The 13,397-nt window shown below is 39.7% G+C and overlaps 1 protein-coding gene across 1 annotated transcript in view; it reads right to left on the bottom strand.

Moving 5' to 3' along the window:
* The window catches only part of RTF2 (replication termination factor 2), a 56,137-nt gene that overhangs the window by 6,243 nt on the left and 36,497 nt on the right, over positions 1-13,397 (bottom strand). The window contains exon 6 of the mRNA XM_039497952.1: positions 1,601-1,714. Coding sequence (XP_039353886.1) covers positions 1,601-1,714 — 114 coding nt within the window. The remainder of the gene's footprint in view (positions 1-1,600; positions 1,715-13,397) is intronic.

Below are 13,397 nucleotides of genomic sequence, written 5' to 3'. Positions count from 1 at the left end.
GTTAATTTCTCTCGGATTAATTTGCTAGATTATAAATTACTGAGGTGAGTAGAGAGAAAAGGTGGAGCTATTATGAATAATACAAGAGTTTAAACTAAAAATATGGTCGAAAAAAACACCACAATAAACAGGGATATTTGGAAGGAAGCAGAGCACCCTAAACTAAGTCCTGGTGACTTTAGACCCTTAACCACATGTGAATAACTATTCATTCTCAACACTGTTCCTTTCATAATCCTGAAGGACTCCCAAAGCATTCTGGACATTTATTGGCTAGCTTTTCAAATTCATAAGCAGTAACATTACACAATTTACTGCAGGAAGTGACCACCACAATATTCAACGGAAACTGGAGGGGAACATTTAGTGGGCAGAATTACCAAAACTGTATCAGCAGACATGGGTAACAACTCAATGCTTGTGAAAAGTGCCACAAAGTCCAATGACAAGAGATTAGGACCTTGGTTTTATATCTAATCCAAAGGACAGTATCTCTATCAGCATGACGCTCCTAGGCACTATGAAAATGGATTGGTTCCATACCAATTTAGAAAAACAGTGCCACCAACTTCACCTCCAATTGCCAGAATACTAGGTCCAAATATTGGCCAAGACTGATAATACTTAGCTGGTGAGATCTGATGATACCAGAGCTTGAGACGGGCATGGCTATAAATGTCTATTAGAGGCTCACCACTCTGAACAACGTTAGATATCCTTTTTAAAACAGACTAGAATAATGAACTATAAAGTGGTGCACACACTATCCACGTATACAGATGACTAGGAGAAATATTTTTCTTCCAGTAGCAGTGTCCGATGAGGGAGACGTACTTTTTTATGCATAATGACTATCAATTAGGAGTAGTCTTTATGTTGAATAGCTGCAAAGTATGTTTCAATATATTTATTTCTATTGCATTATTTTCCAATTGTCTTTATTATTATTTGTATTGACATTTACATTATGGTATGCCAAAGTGGCCGCCATACACTTGAATTGATGTTGGTTGGTCTTATAAGCATAACAATATCTTTCTGGGACTTGGTCTGGAATAGACAGTGGCGATTACTGAATAAATCCCCTACACTTCAGAAGAGCATACAGAAAATCAAAATGGGATTGATCAGTGGTTTGAGCATTGGCCTGCTAAACCCGGGGTTGTGAGTTCAATCTCTGAGGTGGCCATTTAGTGAACTGGGGTAAAAATCTGTCTAGGGGTTGGTCCTGTTTTGAGCAGGGGGTTGGACTAGATGACCTCCTGAGGTCCCTTCCATCCCTGATATTCTATGAAAACATTTTTGACCTAAAATGCATTGTATTGCTGCAGGAGAATGCTGTAGAGAAACAACTAATACTTTAAAAAAAATTGTTCTGGATAAAACTGAAGCATTCAGGTCAGTGGGTCCAACATGAAATAAAGAGACTTATCAGCAAGAAATAAATTCTGGATAGCTTAGAATGAATGTGGTTCATTCTGAGAACCAATGAAGAATCTCTGTTTGTACAAGCTGAACTTTCACCTATGAGATCTATTCAGAAAAGATCTCATTACACACACTCAACTTCCTAGCATTTAAGTCTCTGTAAAATCATTACCTTTCCCACTTTACTCTTAAGCCTTCTCTCCTCCATTCTTTTCTTCAGCACTTCCACATCTTCTTTATTACCATTAAGTATAATCACGTCGTCTTCTTGAAAGGGAACACCACACTTTAAAAGAAAAGAGAGAAAAAGGAAGCAAAACATAACTTTTCAAAATCTGAAACAGACGTTTATGTACTTTTTAAACAAAGATCCATCCAGCAGTTTTTTTTAAACACTCCTCAAAGAACTGCCACATCCTTATCCTACCTTCCTTCTGCCTTTTCCATTTTCATTTTCTCTCCCCATTTTTCTCTGTGTACATTTCTCTACTTTTAGACACTGATCAGAAGCTGCAGCAGAAATGGAATTATACTATGGTCTTGCACAGAAGTGCTTCAACTCACGAGGGTGACTAAGGAATGAAACTACAGTTAGCACCTCAGGTAAAGTATCTGCATGGGAGCCCAGTGCGATTCCATTTTTGCGGCGGTAACTGTGCAGGTTGCCTCATACTTGTCAACTAGGAAAGTGGAGGCATGTCCATTAGTCCTCATGCTTGATATTTGTTCAATACTGAAAGTTATACATTTGCACATATATAAACCCAACTTAATCTAGACCAGTAGTATGTATGCATATCAAGGTGACATGCAAAGGGTTGTGCACTAATTTTGCTTTTTTTCTGAGGTATAAATGAGGGCTGAAAAGATTTTTTAATAATGTTTTCCCCTTAAGCAATGGTGAATTTTTCAGACACCCTCCATTTGTCAGGTGTTTGAGTTAAACAAGAATAGTTTTGAACAGTGCAACCAAAAATCCCTCTTCTGTCAATTGCTCCAATATTCTCTAGGTACCTGTGTCAGAATCCTACTAGTCTCCAGAGATTCGTAATGTTTTCCACAAAAACCAACAACAACTAGACAATAACTGAATTTCTAATGGGCCAGAGAGAAACCAAAATGTCAAGCCCCCTTCATACCTCAAAGAAGAAAACAGAGCTTAAACTTTTTTTTGTTTTTAAAGGTCACCTTTACAGGTCACCTTTAACAGACCTTTAAAAGAGTGAACATGGGTTTTAGGGTTTTTACCATACAAAAAGTCCTTGAGTTCTTCTTGTAAGTAATCACATTGTGAGAGAGAAACCTAAAAATAAAAGTGAGCATTTTGTGTCAAATCAGTTCAGAAAGTTAGTTTAAATCAGTGCAGCCCCCTTGTCTGGGCACACTTAAATTGGTTTAAGAGTGCCATGTATTGCTTTAGCTTAATTTAAACCTATAAACCTATCTCCAATCAGCATCAAGCCAAAACTATGCAACTGGCTGACATTATACAGATCACTTGGAGGGCAGCTCACTACTGTATCAAATTAAGAATACACACACACCCCACATCTTGAAGTGAATTTTGTTTCAGTGTTTTGATAGGTTAAAACTTTGCTGTAGCATAAACAGATTACTCAATTAGCTTTTGGCACAAGAAGGGAGACCAGACATTTCCCAAGTTAAAAGGCAGTGCTCTAATGAAAAAGAGTTGTGGTGGGAGTCCACTCTCCAATTTCCAAGAAATGTAAATGATTAATTGATTAGATGGACTCTCTTATTTCAAGTACGGTTAAGGATGTGTCTAGGATTACATGAAATTACCAACAATTCTTTTCATTTTTTATCATCAGCATTAATATACTGTGGAAAGTTAAGGAAATTAAATTTTCTTTTTTAAGGTGCCTGATGCATAGTTTGAGAACTAATCATCTACTACAACAGGGGTTAATTTTCTTGCCCCTCCAGCAAACCTAAAATGAAGGGGAAAGAAATTGCAAGCAGCAGAACTGGCAATTGCATGTGTGCAGATAATATATACTAAGTAGACCCAAACCAGCGGTAAGCACTATTGGGGTTGATGCATATCACCTTACTGTGACACAGTTAGCACTGGTGTCACAGTTACCACCATGAAAGGTTGGGGCTCCCTCTCACAGCTCCCTCCAAAAAGTCATTTGCCTCTGGATTCTGACCTTGCTGTTCAAAGAGTGTTTTCATCACTTGGTGTGTAAATGCAATTTACATAGAAATCAGTTCTTAATCTGGATTAATAAAGTCTTCAACACAAAGGATATCAATGGAAAAAACAACAGCAAGAGAGCAATAGTGGAAGGAATGTGATGCTATGAATGTTTTATCACCTCTAAATTTCCATCATTTACCATAATCACAATAAATTGCTTTTCCCATAACAGAAACTAGACTAGAAAACGAAGTTGGCAATATTCCTTTGTTCCATTACAACAATATGGGTAATTCTTATCTTACTTTTCCCCTCTTTTTTCAACTGCTAAATCAAAAGAGAAAATCTCTTTCGAAGTAGATGATCGGAAGTATTTTCTAAATACAAGAGACCATAAAAAGTAGCTATTAAACTATAGCCACCATGGTTTTTAGGACAGGTTTAAACAACATTCTTTTGTTGAAACCTTTGTTCTAATACGTCTATTTAGCTACCCACTTAAAACTATTTATATTCATAGTCAGTTGAAGGAAAAATTTCAGTATTTTGGTCTGTTGTAGACAGTACATCCCTTAAAAGGGATAATAAATATTGATGCTCTTAATGGTGAACCATGCACTTAAGATAACTACATTTACAAGAAATGAATGTATTTGTATCAATCTGCATAGCAAATTCTAAAAATATTCCAATTGTACTAGAACATTCTGAATTTGTACAAAACCCTATTCCATGCAAAAAGGTACAGAAATTGCATAGTTACACCACTATTTCTCTCTTCCCAGTAGTAATCCTACCTGGATTTTTTTTTTTTTTAAATGGAGGTACCATTGTACATTTTCTGTCCCAGTTGTAGACTTTTTCTAACAGGTCCAGATTCTAATTTCCTTGCATAATCTATTAAAGAGGAAACCAACCTCTTTTTTTTCCTACAAATTCAACTAGCATAAAGAACAAAAGCACACAGGCATTTTTCTGCTGACTTGTTGCCTGTGAATGTATTTAACTAATATTTCAAACTATGCCAATTTTGCTCTGAAATTTGTCTCTCTCAACGGGGTAATATTTTAAAGTGGAACTGTACTTGAAAGCAACACTTCCATTTATTGATAAGAAAGAAGTATAAAGATGTCACCCTTTCAGGGGTTTATTCCAGAGAGATAGTACCATCTGATGGGCAATTTGCTTTCCACATGGCACAGCTATCAAACTGCAATTTTCTGAAAGGCTGTGGTGTGGATAAAAGAGGATAATGAAGGTAGTAACACTCAGTGGGACTTGTACAAGACATTAGAGTTGATATAATTTCTCTTTTCCTCCTCTTGCCTCTCAACTATGGCACTCCTGATCTACTCTATCCAATACATGTAATACTAAGCACTTATACATTGCTTTACAACCCAAATGCCCTGTATGTACATTTACTAATTAATCTCCAGGAGGTACAAAGTTTTCTTCCAAGCATTTTTCAACTTAATTCATAGAAAGAACAGTTACTTACCCTACAATAACAGTGGATCTTTGAAATGTTGAAGTAGCCTTGCGCAAGTTTGGCATCTTTTCTGAGTAACAGTGTGTCGGGGCCATGCACGCACCCTGTGGTCACCTTGTGCTCCTATGCAAGGACATAAATGGCTGAGCAACCGTGACCCTTCCTCATTTCCCTCACAATCGGAAGCCTGTGACTGCTGAGAACCATGAAAAGCAGGGACAGAGGATGAGTCATGGGATCTACTCTGACTACAACATTTCAAAGAATCACAATTACTGTAGGGTCAGTAACTGGTTCTCACATGTGTGTCAGTGTGGTCCAATTTTGCAGGGTTCTTGTCTTCCAGAGTCCTGTCAGATGAGCTGTCTTTTCCTGAACCATAAATACTAATAAAGATCCTGGATGTATGTAAAATTGTTCAAAATCTTTAGGCGGTACTTGGTAGTGCTTTTCTACTAACTTTGAAGGGGTGGGAAAAGAAGACTGGAGTGTGCTACAACCCCTTTGCTGGGTCTATTATGTCCTGATTGATTGGAAGGGCAATTATTGATGGTGCTGAGGATGTCAAACAGCTTATGCATGTTCTCTTGGATCACCATTGGCTCTATGTCCAAGGTTTCAGTTATCCTCATAAGCAAGTCCTGGAAGGCCTTAAAATCATTTTGAGCCAGTGTTCGGACTGATCTAACTGTGTCCTCAGGAGAAGATGAAAATGCCTTTGGTGGGGAGGGCAAATGAAGTGTCTCCAGAACCACCTGTGCACTAAAACAAGGAATTTCCTCTAGCTCAGGTGTGAGGGGCTTGGTAGGGCCAGTGAACCTGCTGATGCCAGAGACTTTGTCCTCTTCCTTGAAATCTGAGATGGACATATGGGAAGGTGGCCCCCCCATAAGGCCAATATGACTGGAGTACTGGCCAAATTGACAATGGACTAGTCCATTGTCAATCTTGCATTGGTGCATGGCATGGGATGTGTCAAACTCCCTAGAGGGTCCTTTTCTGATTGATGTGAACAGGTTCCCTTCTTGACAGAGGGGAGAAGGTATAACTTGGAGGTAACAAGGAGAAGTATGTCCATGAACAGCAGTGCCATTGGATGCAGGGCTGCTGTCTGCTCAGATGCAGATGTGAAAGGTAATGAGTCTCTCTACTTAGTTCTCTCTCTCTACCAGGAAGGGTCTGTCGATTAGTGCCACTGCCTGTACTGGTGCTGGTCTTGATTGGTACCAGTGTCACTATTTTCAGTCAGTACCTTGTTCCCTGGGCTCAACGTTGATGAATATTTTAAGTCTTCCTTGCAAGATGATTCCACTGCATGCTCAGAGCTGTGCTTGGTGCAGATCGGCTGCTCAGCACTTCTTGAAGTAGATAGCATATGTTCCAGGTCTCTTTTTGTCCTAGAGTAAGTGCTGATGCACTCGGCACGAACACTGATAATGCCGAAGGTTCTGGTGCTCTGTTCAGTTTCTGAGATCCTGGCACAGGTACCAGTGGCTCAGGTGCCCTTTTAGAGGATTTTTTCTCCCCACTGGAAGTGGGGTATACTATCAGGCTACTGGGGCATTTGCCATGGATAGTCTCCTCAACTCTGACTTGGTGGATGTCTTCTCCAGGATCAGACATGACTTTCATGGATTGCTCAAGTAGATGTAATTTGAGCCCTTGTGTCTTTCAATTTTCAGATGTCAGACAGGAAGGAATGGCAGATTGTTAGGGATGTGTGCTTCCCCGAGGCACAACAGGCATGTGCCGTCCCTGACAGTTAAGGGCATAAAAGCATCACACAGTGGGCAGGTTTAAATACTGTTGGTTTAGAGTCTGCTATCAAGGTGTTTGAGGCAAAGAGCTTCACCTTGTGGTACAGGGGCATACAGATTTAAAATTTTTATTAAGATGTTTTAAAAAAAGTGAACGGTACAGAGTTTAAGCGTAGATGTTTCTGGTGATCAGGGAATAACGTACAGATTATCAAGGGGTGCGAAGTTTCGTTTAAAATCGGATAGCGTAAGGAATACATAATCTACAGTATCCCCGATTGGGGGTAAAAGGTTAACGGGTCAAAGTACAGACATTGAGATATGAGAGTATGTTGTTCATATAATGGCTATGTTCAGGTGTGGAGTTTAATGAGTGGATACGATGATGAGGATGGACTGATCCTCATTTAGTGAGATTTAACATTCAGTGAGTTTATGGTTCCAGTTCATATGGTCCAACAGAAAAGCCTCTACTACTATTCTGAAAAGATTCTGGTCTCGTGTTCATGAGGCATATGTGAATCTACAGTGAGATCCACAATGACACTTAGGCCTGGCAAAAAAAAATTTCAAAGGATAATACTGACATTTATGTTTTTAAGTATTTTTTTAAAATTTACTGATTTTTAATTTTTAAAAATTTTTACAGTTGCAGGAAATATGGGGGGGTCAAACAAATTTAATGACAGTAGACACTGAGATTCAAAAAAGGAAAGCTTTATAAATGTTAACACACAAACTGTCAACATCACATGTCAAAATTTACAAAGTAAATATCATGAAATCAAACTCTAAAGAGTTCTCAAGCAGCATTTTTCTTACTTTGCCTATCTGTAAATTTCTGTTATTGACAGAAATATTTTTTCGTTGGTTTGTGTGTGTATGGTGAAATCAATGTTTACCAACATTTATCAATAAAAATCTAATCCTCCCAAGCTTACATATACTCTAAGAACAATGTTTCATTGTGTGTATCCACTATCATTTGGCAGACACATTTTTTACACAAACAACAACTGTTAGTGGAACTTCCTTATCTAATCTCTCACTATCAAATTTGGTCTTTGCATTTTCTGTAAGATTAAATGTTTTCGGCTAGCCTGGAAGATATTACCCTACCCATACTGCTATATCCTAATTTTCTGCCTTTTTCCCTTCCATTCAAATCCATTAACTGTCTAGGTTATTTAATTTATTTATTTCCAGCAGGCATTAACTGTTAGTCTATTAGACATTTCCCCCTCCATCAGTTTATAAGAACATTTATGCAGTATTTTGACTGAAGTCTGTTTAATTTTTCTGTTGAGATATAACCTCTCCCCTCCATAATTACAAAGGTGGGGGCCATATGGTTCAGAAAACTAATCCTATCACAGAAGGAAAAGAAACCTTGAAGGAAAAAGTAAGGGCTAGAAAGACATGTACTGAAAACTGCTTTGATAGTAAGATAGATGTCTCACTAGTTCTGCTGCTCCTACCTATTTCATATTTCAGCTGCTGGTGGATAAGATACTACAATACCACCAACTTGTTATACTCTTGGCTATTTGTGAGCCGGGACACCAGAAAACTTGACAGTCAAGACAAATATGTTTTTGTACTAAGTGGGGAATACATGGAGGTTACTAAAAATCTTCCCCTTGAGTCAGTAAAAGTCCTGTAAAAAAACAATCAGGTCCAGTTGGAGGTTTATTAAATACAGAATCGAACACAGACACCGTTGCACAAGAATGAACTGTTGTTTTTGCAAGTACTGCTCTCAGATGATCATACAAAACAACCCTGTAATCCATTAAACTTTAAAAAAAGCCATTCATACATGTTCAAATTTTCTCCATCAAAAATTATTCGAGAGAGACACCAACTGTAATTAAATGAGGCATACATATACAACATTGCCTTAATTTCTGCCTTTTGTTCATAGCTAATCAAGATTCCATCTGGAATATAAGGCGAAAAGTGCTTTAAAATTACAAATAACTAGAAGCCACCGAGAAAGAAGGCAAGGGAGACACCTGAACTATTAGAGTCTTGTTCCCATTCATGAGAACAGAGGTCTTCTTTCCATGACAGCAGCCAAATTACTCTTCAGCAAAACTAAGGTTCACAGATTATGACAGATGCCAATAAGCAAAATCTGCACTGACCTAACATAAAATAGGAGTCCTTTTGGTCATGCCCCAGGAAGAAAGATAAAATAATTTTCTGTTCAGCGTTTACTGCAACCAATACATGCATCTCCATGACCCCAACCTTGTCACGCCAACATCTCCCAGTACCTTACTAATATACCTCATGGCATTAGACGATCCTTTAAAAAGCTTTTCTACCCTAATATTTTTAAGTGATTAAGTTACTGCTTGTGCCTTTAACTTTGCAATTATAACCACTAAATTTGCTGGCAGGCAAAATGTGAAAAATCTGAACAAGCAGCTCCGGTTACGTTACAGAGACCAAACCCTTCCAAGATATGGTACAGTGAGGACAGTTTGAGAGATTGCACTTTTAAACAGCAGCACACTGCATACAATGGAAAAACAGACTCCATCTTTCTCTATTGCTCCACCAGGAGCAGTTTGTTATTTGTAGTTTTGAATAGGAACATTGCATAGGTTTTTAAGTCGGCAGTGTCACTAGGCCTACAGCCTCACAAAGTTTTTTCTTCTGACTATTGCCCTCTGTGCTACAAAAGAATGATGTTTCATAACAGATCGGCTAAAATGTGAAAGTTTGGAATTAAAAAAAAAAAAAGGAAGTGGGATTCCATCTGTCCTCAGAGGAGGAAAACGAAGGTGAGACAAGATTATGATGATCAACGGACGGCTCAGGCAGTGGTGCTATAAGGGGGACTTTGGGATGTTTGATTACTGGGAGGCATTCATGGACAGGGGATGGTTCTCATAGGATGGCACAACTAATTAAAAGAGCTTTAAACTAGAAACTTGGGGGGAAATGATTGGGAGATGCTCGTGTAATCACCATGCCAGATTTTAACATTGAAAGGGAGGAAAATCAAGTAAGAAAAGATACCACAATGGAGAACGGAAGAACAGTGAGTAGGAAAATGGACATTAAGAGGAAGGATCGTGCCCATACCAATGAAGCTAACAGTCAGGTAGGCGATACTGGCAGTAGAAGGACTACACTCAATTGGGTGAGGAAAATGGGCAAAGCCAAGCAGCAACAATTAAAATGTTTGTACACAAATGCAAGGAGCCTGGGTAACAAAATAGAGGAACTAGAACTAGTGGTACAGGAAGTGAAACCAGATATAGGGATAACAGAAACACGATGGAATAGTACTCATGACTGCAGTACAGGTATTGAAGGGTATGTGCTGTTCAGGAAAGACAGAAATAAAGGCAAAGGTGATGGAGTAGCACTGTATATTAATGATGAGGTAGATTGTAAAGAAATTAGAAGTGATGAAATGGATAAGACAGAGTCTAGCTGAGCCAAAATCACTTTAGGGAAGAAAACAACTAGAGGTTCCCTTGGGCTAGTGCTTGAAGTATGCTACAGACCCCCCAGGATCTAATTTGGATATGGATAGAGACCTCTTTAATGTTTTTAATTAAATAAATATTACTGAGAATTGTGTGATTATAAGAGCCTTTAACTTCCCAGATATAGATTGGTGGACAAGTGCTACTAACAATAGGAGGGCCCAGATTTTCCTGGATGTGATAGATGACAGATTATTTCACCAAACAGTCGCTGAATCAACAGGAGGTGATGCCACTTTAGATTTGGTATTGATGAGTAGTGAGGACCTCACAGAAGAACTGGTTATAGGGGACAACCTTGGTTTGAGTGATCATGAGCTAATTCAGTTTAAACTAAATGGAAGGATGTCATAAACAGTTAGTTAAGGGTTAAGGTTTTTTTCTACCTGTAAAGGGTTAACAAGCAGTACCTGTGAACATCTGACCAGAGAACCAATCAGGGACAAGATATTTTCAAATCCCTGTGGAGGGAAGTTTTTTTCTGTTTTAAGAGAGTCTCTCTTGGGAGTTAAGGAAGTCCAGACATCTTAATCAAGTCCTCCCAGGTTTCTGCAATAAATTCTTCTATTCAAGCTAGTGAGTATTAGCAAGGAACTAGTATTCTTATACTTTTATTTCTGTATTTGCAAGTCTGTGTTTTGCTATAGAATTTCTTTAATTCTGTACTGTTATTGCTTTTACTGAGAAAGAAGGGAGGGGGAATTCTCTCCAGAGATTGATAAGTTTAGACCCTGTGTATTGTTCCATCTTGGTATTACAGAGATATTTATTAAAGAATAAAAAAAAAGTAAACTCTTTTCTGTTAAGGACTTGGTTGATCTTTCCTTGGGTGAATTCTCAGGGAAAGGGGAGGAGGGAGGAGGAAGGCATCCCTCTGTAGTTGAATCCCGGTATCTCTCCTAGGAAAAGGGAGGGGGGAGGAAGCAGGGGGAATGGTTTACTTCTCCTAGGTATAAGAACTCCATGGATTTGAGGCTCTTGGGATCCCCAAGGATTTTGGGGAAGGACTGTGTCCCAATACACGTACATTATTGGGTGGTGGCAGCTTTTACCAGATCTAAACTAGGATTTTAGTTTAGAGGAGTCCATGCAGGTCCCCATTTTGGAACCCAACAGCTCTAAGTGGGGGTGAGACCTATGACAAAGGATAAACAAAAATAGATCTGCAACTAGGATCCTTGATTTCAAAAGGGCTACCTTTAAAAAATTAAGGGAACGAGTTAGAGAAGTGGACTGGACTGAAGAACTCAAGGATCTGAATGTGGAGAAGGCTTGGAATTACTTTAAATCAAAATTGCCGAAACTATCTAAAGCCTGCATCCCAAGCAAGGGGAAAAAATTAATAGGAAGGGTTGCAGACCAACCTGGATGAGCAAGCATCCCAAACAGGTGAGTAAGGGAAAGCAGAAAGCCTACAAGGAATTAAAAGATGAGATGGATCAGCAAGGAAAACTACCTCTTGGAAGTCAGAAAGTATAGGGATAAAGTGAGAACTGCCAAAAGACAAGCAGAGTTGGACATTGCAAATGGAATTAAAACCAATAGCAAAAGGTTCTATAGCCATATAAATAAAAAGAAAACAAGGAAAGAAGAAGTGGGACTGCTAAGCATTGAGGATGGGGTGCAGATTAAAGATAAAGATAATCTAGGCATGCCTCAACACCTAAACAAATACTTTGCTTCAGTTTTTAATAAGGCTAGTAAAGAGCTTAGAGGGAGTGATACGGTGACTAATGGGAACAAGGATATAGAGGTAGAAATTACCACATCCAAGGTAGAAGTCAAATTCAAGCAGTTCAATGGGACTAAACTGGGGGATCCAGATAATGTCCATCCAATAATATTAAAGGAACTGGCACATGAAATTGCAAGCCCAATAGCAAGGATTTTTAATGAATCTGTAAACTTGGAGGTCGTACCCTATGACTGGAGAATTGTTAATATAGTTCCTATTTTTAAGAAAGAAAAAAAAAGTGAGCCATTAGTTTGACCTCAATTGTATGCAAGGGCTTGGAACAAATTTTGAAAGAGAAAGTAGTTAGCAACACAGATGTACACAGTAACTGGCATAAAATACAACATCCTGTATATACTCGATCATACGCCAGTTTGTTTATAAGCCGACCCCCGCAAGATGGATAAGTAAAATGGAAAATTTTTATAACCCCTTCATAAGCCGACCCTATAATTCAGGTTCAGCAAACTTTGGCTCCCGGGCCATCAGGATAAGCCGCTGGCGGACCGAAATGGTTTGTTTACCTAAACCTAAGTAAACAAAGTGTCCTGGCACGCCAGCTGCTTACCCTGATGGGCCAGGACAGCAACTGGTGGGGAAATGTTTTTTGGGGGAGGGCAGAAGCTGGGGGTCAGGGGAGTAACCCCTGACTACCCCCCACATGACCCCACCCCTATCCCAGGACCCCCAAACTCTCCCCATCCCATCCCTTCCCATCTTATCTGGGGAGGGCCAGGGGAGGACGTCTCTGGCCTGGCTGGAGCTGCTCTGGCAGGCTGGGCAGCACGGCTGCAGCCTGCTCTGGCAGCCCAGACCAGGTGGCGCTGCTGCAAAATGTTCCAGCGGGCTGGGTCGGGCGGCACGGCCGCAGTGTGCTCCGGTGGCCCGGGCAGTATGGCCACAGCCTGCTCTGGGGAGTGGGGCCAGATGGCGGGGCTGCAGCTGCTTCAGAGGCTGGAAGAAGAGCAGCGTGGCCAGAAGTGGAGAGACTCTGGCCCTGCCTCTTCTCTTCTGGCTCTGCTGCCTCTCCTTGCTCCCTCTGCTGGAGGGAAGGGCTGTGTCCCATGTCTCCCTTTCTATACCCATTCATAAGCCGACCCCCTTCTCTGGTGCTTCCCTTTTTATTAAAAAAATTCAGCTTATGAACGAGTATATATGGTAGTTTTACAAAAGGTAGATCATGCCAGGCCAATCTGATCGCCTTCTTTGAAAAGATAACTGATTTTTTAGACCAAGAGACATGCAGTAGCTCTAATCTACCTGGAATTCACTAAGGCATCTAATACAGTTCCACATGGGCAGGGGCGGCTCTAGG

This window comes from Mauremys reevesii, linkage group 13 (assembly GCF_016161935.1).
Source record: "Mauremys reevesii isolate NIE-2019 linkage group 13, ASM1616193v1, whole genome shotgun sequence".
Classification (NCBI taxonomy): Eukaryota; Metazoa; Chordata; order Testudines; family Geoemydidae; genus Mauremys; species Mauremys reevesii.
This window is presented reverse-complemented; position numbering and strand designations above follow the sequence as displayed.